At 52.3% G+C, this 7712-nt stretch overlaps 2 protein-coding genes across 2 annotated transcripts in view; one reads left to right on the forward strand and one right to left on the reverse strand.

Annotated features, from left to right (window-relative positions):
* The window catches only part of GLUL (glutamate-ammonia ligase), a 19414-nt gene extending 16591 nt beyond the window's left edge, over positions 1 to 2823 (reverse strand). The window contains exon 1 of the mRNA XM_017729616.1: positions 2807 to 2823. The gene's annotated coding sequence lies outside the window, so the exon portion shown is untranslated. The remainder of the gene's footprint in view (positions 1 to 2806) is intronic.
* The window catches only part of RGSL1 (regulator of G-protein signaling like 1), a 19837-nt gene that overhangs the window by 5986 nt on the left and 6139 nt on the right, over positions 1 to 7712 (forward strand). The window contains exons 6-15 of the mRNA XM_017729565.1: positions 372 to 476; positions 742 to 960; positions 1043 to 2001; positions 2513 to 2575; positions 4264 to 4495; positions 5101 to 5187; positions 5574 to 5742; positions 6008 to 6044; positions 6569 to 6730; positions 7101 to 7230. Of these exons, the coding sequence (XP_017585054.1) occupies positions 372 to 476; positions 742 to 960; positions 1043 to 2001; positions 2513 to 2575; positions 4264 to 4495; positions 5101 to 5187; positions 5574 to 5742; positions 6008 to 6044; positions 6569 to 6730; positions 7101 to 7230 (2163 nt within the window). The remainder of the gene's footprint in view (positions 1 to 371; positions 477 to 741; positions 961 to 1042; positions 2002 to 2512; positions 2576 to 4263; positions 4496 to 5100; positions 5188 to 5573; positions 5743 to 6007; positions 6045 to 6568; positions 6731 to 7100; positions 7231 to 7712) is intronic.

Consider the following 7712-nt stretch of genomic DNA (forward strand, 5'->3'; position numbering starts at 1 on the left):
ATGCAGATTCTCATTTCAGAAAAATAAGCAATTCACCAAGGCTTTTCCTGAGTATATTGCTGCTGCTTCTTCAGTTGGGTTGAAACTAAAAGCTGGAGGAAATTGAGGGCAAGCCACAAACTCGGGCAAGAAAAGATGGACATTTGCAAGGAAGAGAGGCACAACAGCTGGACAGGCTGTCCCTGACAGGAGCGAGTTATCCTTGCAAACACCATGTGTGCATCCCACAGCCTGTCTGAAACTCCCAGTTCAGGGTGATTTGCTGGTCTCCCTCCAGCAGTCTCTTTCAGGGAGGTTGGAGGGTGCTGGCAGGAACTAGAGAGTTTTCTTGCAGGCAACCCCTGATGTCATCTGTGCACTCCATCCTGCAGCCGAGCTCCTGAACTGGCAGAGCGCTGACCAGTGGCTGCTGGGGAGGTGCATCAGTGGGAGCCATGGCATGCGGCACTTCCGGGCCTTCGTCCAAGGAACAGCAGGTGGGCACGGGATGCTCCACAGCCCCTTCCCAGCCAGCCATGGGCCACCTGTCCAGCAGGACACTGGCACAGAGCTGGGGGCATGGGTAAGATCCCAGAGAAAGCTTTGGAAGGTGAGCCAGCAGCAGAGCTGGGAGGAAGATGCATAACCCTGGCTTTTCTCTGCTTTTCCCTCGGTTCATCCAGGTGATCTTTCCTTCTGCTTCATCCATCCTCGGGGCTTTCAGGGACTCCTTCCGACTCCCAGCCCTTGTCTGATCCATAGGGGAAGAACTGATTGACTTCTGGCTCATCATTGAAAGGCTCCTGGATCTGGACGAGTCAGATAGGAGTCAGAGAGACCTGTTCTTGTCCCTGGTCCACAGGCTGAGAGCCACTCACTTGCGTGAAGGCTCCAGTGTCATCACCCTCTGCACCACCACAGGAGCTGGGGATGAGCACTGCCCTCCCAGAGAGGTGGTCTTTCCTGGATATTCGCAGGGAGGTGGGATACCATCACCTTCTTGGTTTGGCTGGGGAACTGCATGGAGCCATCTCCCCATCGTAATTCCCTGCATCCATTTCAGGATCACTGCCGAAAGCCAAGCACATCCAGTCCATCAGCACAAGGAGGGAGATCCTAAGCAAGATGCAGGAACAGGCCCTTTTTATGATTCAGAGTTACTGGCTCCCTAAATTCTTCATGCACTGCAAGATGGGAATGGAGGAAGAGGAATCATGCCAGCCTTTGCTCCAGGAGTATCAGGAACGTTTATCACAGGCCAGCTGGCAGGAACCCCCAGGCCTTTCAGAGCCCTTCCCCACAATGCACATCAAAAGGAGACAGGGTGTGTCAGGGCCCTACTGCAGCCTGAAGACCAAAGCAGAAATGTGGGCTCTGGTCAAGGAGGGGAGAGACACCCAAGAAGTGAAGATGGCCACTTTTCAGGTGAAACCAGAGAGGCAGCCAGGGCCAGCTGGGAGAACAGAGGAATTGTATCTGGATAAGGATGCTTTGGGATCGATTCCCCAGCAGTCAGAGCATCCTGCAAATACTGCCTTTGGAGGCAAACGAGGAGTAACCTTTCCTGGAAGACCTCAGTCCAGTGCAGAGCAGGATCTAGAAAACCTCTGTAAGGAGAAAATCTTCTCTGACCTGCTTCCCTCTGCATCTCTTGCCCAGCTGCCATCCTTGAAAAAGCCAGTCAAGACCTTGGATTTCCTTCCCTGGGCCCTTAGTGCTGAGGCCTGTGCGGGACGGCCCTTCAGAGACTTCCTGCAGTGCCAGAACCGGTCCATGGAGACTCATCTCCTGGATCTCTGGCACGACCTGGAAGAGTTTCTGCCTGTGGTGCTGGACTCCAGCAGAGAAAACAGCTTCTTCCTGCGCCATTTGATTGGGGAAAAGATCTGCAAGACCTACCTGGAGGAGGACAGCTTTGAGAAGCTTCCCTTGGACACCAGGACTGTCGTGAGTTTGTGGAACCATCTGATGTGTGGAGAATTCTCCCCCTGGATATTCAGAGCACAGAAGGAGATTTGCAAGGTACACAGGGGTGCTGGCAGTGGTCAGCCTGGGAGGTACAGCTGGCATTGGCCCTCCTGTGGTGATGTGAGGGCTGTGAGAATGTTTAGGAATTGAGGCATCTGGAAAATTAAGAGGAAAAGAGATTAGGAAGGGAAAACTTGTGGTCACCTTGTACTGGACCAGTGACCAAGATGCTCCAGGCCAGTGGAGAGGAGCATCCTCACTAGTTTGCTGGGCAGTAGAGCAGAGGTGAGCAGCCACTGAACATCTCTGATGACCCTGGCTAGATGCACATTCCAAGGGCTAGGAATGACAGGGCAGTGGCCACCCTTTTGCATCTGTCACTGGTTCCAGCACAACCCCAGTAAAACACATTTAGCACCCCAGCCCTTCTGGGCAGCCCCTGGGCAGCCCAATGGACCAAGCTGGATGTGCAGGCTTGTCCTGGGCATCTCAGCAAGTTGTGAGCCACCCATGGCACCAGCACTGTGGCACTGCCTGAGCACAATCCCCCTTTGCTCCTCCTCAGCTGCTCTGCTGCCTCTATGAGGAATTTCTGGCTGACGATGACAGGACGTTCCTCCAGTTTATGGTAAGGGGAATGCAGAGGGGCATCCTCAGGGGGGTGTGCAGGCACCAGTGGGGATGTGAAAAATTGGAGAGAGAGAGAAGGAGGGACAAGAAACCCAGCATTAGCTGGAGGTCCAGCATCCCAGGATATCCGCAGCCAATGCTGCCACAGGGTGACACAGCAGATCCTACCCAATTCCAGCTTCCTGGAGCAATGATCCTTAGCTCTTCCAGCATAGCATCCTCTTAAGTTGGCAGCACTGCAGGCACACCCTGCAAGAGCTCCCCGAGACAGGCGGTGATCCTGCCTAAAAGCAGGGAGAAACATATTTGCAGGCTTTTAGGGCAGGCAGGGGTGAGCCCAGCGCTTCTGGGAATTGATCTCCCCTGGCTTTTTTCCTTGCCCACCCTACTAATGTGTAATTATTACTGCTATTAATGTGACTCATGTGCATGACACACATGGGATGACCCTGTCCCAGCAGCAGTATCTGGCCAGCACAAGGGGGAAGAAGCCATGCAGCCTTTTAGCCTGTGACTCAACCACCCTCAGGTTTTCCACATACTTTTTTCTACCAAAAAGGATGATATAAGAAATCAGAGTCACACAAGCACTCTTCCCAGACTATTATTCCTCCTGGCATCAGAAATCCCATAATACCTACCCCAAATTCCAGCATTACACCCAGAAACATCCTTGCAGGCAGAACCCCCTGAGCATCCCACCTGCTTTGGTACCTGCACAACCTATGCAGGCAATTTTTTTCACTGCAGATGGTGTTCTTCAAACCAACTGTTTTCCCCAAAATGAAATGTCAAATCAGCAGCTGATCCTGGAATTGTTAAGGAGAGGCTGTCAGGGCTTGGTATCCTCAAAGACCTGGCTCCCAGAGTCTCAGCCAGTGATAGCTGACCATTTTGGAAAAGTCAGCTGGCAGCTCCTGACCCTGACTCATTAACTGCTCTTGGTTGGAAGTTAATTAGCTGCCCAGGTTTTTGTGCATCTCTTGTCAAGGAAATCTCCCCTCCGAGGCCAGAACTGGTCTGGGAGTACAATTAGCACTGCAGCAGGCGTTGGGGTTGTGCTCTCTGTGGGCACGATCCCCTGAGCCAAACTTCTCCTGGGTCTCCTGCTCTGGTGTCAGGGGAACTGCTGTGGGCTTAGCAGGTTTATTTTTGGTGCCTGCTCTCAGATCTCAACCAGAAACCAGCCACTCTGCCCCTGCTTGGCGAGCTGTGCAAACTGTTTGTCCATGGGGAGAGGCAAAACCCGCAGGAGGGTCTTGGGAGGGATGAGGGAGGCACTCCCAGGGCACCAGCTGGAGCCAGCCCCAGCGACAGCAGCCAACAAAACAGGACGCAAGGCTACCAGGCTGCTGGGGACACCTTCAGGGTTGTTTTCAGCCCTCCTGGAGGGATGTTGAACTCTTCAGGAAAGCTGCAAGGCCATGTCTGGCCTACCTCTGGCTGCCTGTCCCCAGTACATTCCAGCTGCAGGCAGCTGTGAGCTGGATTTAGGCAGCTGCATGGGTAGGTGTAAGGTCTATGCTGAACTTTGTGTTCACATAGATTCCTTCTAGACTGCCTAAAGCTCAAGCAGAGATCTAAATTGGGCAGGTTTGTAGTCTGACGCACAGTAAAACATGTGGGCACAGTGCTGGAGATGCGGAAGATGCTGTGTGCCATCATCCTGCCCTCTTCTCGCCACAGGCTCCAGGGAGCGATGTCCCCATGCCCAAGGTGCCAGGCCATGCTGCTGGCAGATGGGAACATTTCTACCTGTCACAGAGGATGAACCAGTCCCTGAAGCTGAGCCAGGTCTTGCATGGCACAAGGAGCTTGGAAGGGATCTCCTCTGAGCACTGGCAATTACTTGCTGCTCGGGACCTCCAGAAAGGGGGTTCCATCCAGGCAGAGATGAAACTGTTCCTTGGCAACACTGGTAAGAGGAGGCTCAGAATTCCTGATGTGGCTCACGTTGGCTGAAGCCAGTAAAGTGTATTTTATGCTCTGGCAGTGACCAGTGACCCTAAACAGGTCAGGGACATCATGGAGTGGGTTGGTACAGTGGGTCTGGGAGCCTTCATTTGTAATCAAAGCTTTGGCAGTGATCTAAGGGCCAAATTCTCTGGCCAGTACCAGAGCCACATCCCTGCACTGGCCTGGGTCACCAGATCAAATGAAGGCTACAGCAAAGTGACTAAAGCCCAAAGCTCCTGCCACCCCAGTTCCACATCTTGGCCTTTTCCTGAGGATGCTGGGACTGGCCATGCTGGTGCTACTGGTGTAACCCCTCAGCTTTGTTCTCTCATGCAATTTTTTGAGAATGACACCAAGTTTCTGGGCACCTGTGGTCACCTGTAGCACCCCTGTAACTTGTGGGCCATCAGTTGTACCCAAAAAATGCAGTGTCACAGGTAGAGCATGGAACAGGACACACAAGGAAGGTAACAAGTCAAAATCCAGCCCTCAGAGCCAGTGCTGAAGGGCTGTCATAGCCAGAGGTAATGGACATGGGATCTGTCCCCTCTCCTCTCTCTGATGCAGAATTCCAGAGGATGATGGCAGATGAGCTGGCTGTGGGTAGCCCAAGCAAGGAAGAGGAGCTTCTGCAGCTGATGAGTGCAGCACTTGGTGAGTTCAGTCCGGGCAGACAAGAGGCAGGGTGGGCTCCCAAACATCAATCACCCTTGTGGAGGTGCTCCAGGGACTGAGTGAGTAGGGGTCTTCCTTGCAGGCATTGCATCATCTGGTGGAACTTCTCCAGAAGGAAAGGCCTATCCATCCATGACAGGCTGTATTCTGGGGCATTAATCCAGCCAGGGAGGGTGGGAATGGGGGATTTCTCTGAAGCAGATGCTGAGGAGGTCAAACCATGAGAGGTGAAGAGCTCCCACAGTACTCAGTGTCTCCTGAGCCAGAGTCACCACACAGACACCATGTGGAGGCTCCAGGGTCAAGCTGTGAGCAGGCTCTGGCTGTCATTTGAGGAAGAGGCCAACCCTGTTCTGTCCCCACAGCTGTTGCATCTGAGAGGATTGCTAGAGAGAATGCTGCTGCTGCTGCAAGAAAGTCATCTAGAAGACACAGGTCTGGCACTTTGCAGCACAGAGCTTTGCTATTTCCACTCTTTCAGATTTTTCCCTGTCATGCCACTGCTCCCAGTTTGGTCATTTGGCCCTTTCAGATGTAGGCATAGGTGGCCTGTGGGTCTAAACTGCAATTACCAGGGAAAGGAGAAAAATTGACACCCCCACCCTCTACCCCCTGTTCAGATCTACTCTTCACATCTTGTGCAGGTCTCATGCACTTCATCCTCAATCAAGTCCTGGAATGCCACCTTGGCAGTGCTCAGATTCCCAGAAAAATCCCTTAAAATCACTCTGTAGTGATACTTAAATCTCTGGACTTGTGTCTTACCTCCTGAGAATACTCTAGCTGTGAGTCCTTGCAGCTCCACACTGGGACATAAAGCAAATGGAAAAATGATGGTGAGCACCTGGGTTGAGCTGATTTCTTCAGCCCAATTATGCAAATGCACCCTGCTCAACGTCCATCCCACCCCAAGGGGCCAGACAGCAACTGCTATAAATGCATTTTTCTATGAACCATCAGCCAGTACATTGATATTCCATCCAGACCCTCACCCCAAACCTACCAAATCACTTCTGGGCCTGCAGGCTGCTGGACTGGAGGAGGAAACCCTGCAGATAAGCAGGACAGACAACCCCAAGGCTGTCAAGTGCAAGAAGAGAGCCCAGGGGAGAGTATCTAGTGCCCTGTACCATTGTCCAACCTCCTCCAGGAACAGAAGTCCAGTGGGACCCCAACCCTGGGGCTGCCCCCTATCAGCTGCTTCCCCCCCTTCCACCAAACTAGTGCCCTCCTCATGCATCTGGCTGCCCTTGATGCTCTCTCTGCTCTCCCATCTGGCAGGGTTAAGGAGCAGGATGAGGAGGATGAGGAGGATGAGGAGGATGAGGAGGATGAGGAGGAAGAGCAGTACCAGCAGAAGAAAAAGAAGCAGAAGCAGACACAGAAGCAGAAGCAGAAACAGAAACAGAAGGAACAGCAGCAGCAGCAGCAGGAGTATTTGTTGCCCTGGAGCAAAAAGCCCAAGTCTAGGTGTCGTCATCAGATGCAGGAAGGCAGAGAGGAACTCAAGACAGAGAGAATGGTAAGGAAAGACACTGTCTGCTGGCAGGCTGAGGATGTTTGCCAGGCAAGAAAGTGAGGAGATGCTGTGAGACAAATGATGTCACATAAATGGGGTGAGGTTGCAAAATGGCAGCAGGGAAAGTGTTTCTCCTACGGGCTCTGGAGTCCTGCTCACGCAGACTTCACCACATCTGGTCAGGACTGGCCAAGTGATTCACACCATCACCTGTGGCCACCAGTGAAACTGAGAAATACTGGAAAGCAAAGATGATGGATGGGTCACAAATCCCACTGCCAAGGCTACTCCAGCTCACAGTGGTGGGTCCAAACAGGAGGGCTCTGTCCAGGAGCAGCCCCTGGCTGATGCCACCTGTGCCATGTCTCCACAGCAATGGGCTTGGGATGCCATCCGGGAGCTTGTCAGAAGTTTCTGCAAGTTCCAGAGGGAGATGGAAAATTACAAACGCCGTGTGGAATTTGAGGAGTTTCTCCGTCAGGAGAGAGGAAACGAGAGGGAAAGTATGTCCAGTGTCCTGCCACCCCTTCTCCTCCCTCCCCAGGACATGCCTGGGTTTAGGTAGAGAAGAAAATGGAGGAAACGTGTGCCTTATCTCCCACAACCATGACTTATTGCCCCGTTACGCTGTTGCATCTCTCTCAAACAATGTTGTCTATGCGAGTTTGCATCCCTGCCTCAAAAAAAACCCCCAAACCAGGAAACACTAAATGGAGCTAAGGAGAGACAGGCCAGAAAAATAAATAAAAGGAAATTATTTTCTGGGCAACAGGGAGCTGACCTAAACAGAAAGTTTACTCACAGGCTTGAGAGGAGGCTGGAAAAGCAGTTAGAAAAGTAATCTACTAAACACACAGAAACCCCGTATAGATAAGAGAATTTTTTATATGGGGGAAACAACAGATTTTTCCCTTTCATCCTCACTCATCTGCTTGTGGGCTCTGTCAGAGCCTGGGCAACAGCTAGACAGACCAGGGGGCTTTAG

Source organism: Corvus brachyrhynchos, unplaced genomic scaffold (genome assembly GCF_000691975.1).
Source record: "Corvus brachyrhynchos isolate BGI_N302 unplaced genomic scaffold, ASM69197v1 scaffold101, whole genome shotgun sequence".
Taxonomy (NCBI): domain Eukaryota; kingdom Metazoa; phylum Chordata; class Aves; order Passeriformes; family Corvidae; genus Corvus; species Corvus brachyrhynchos.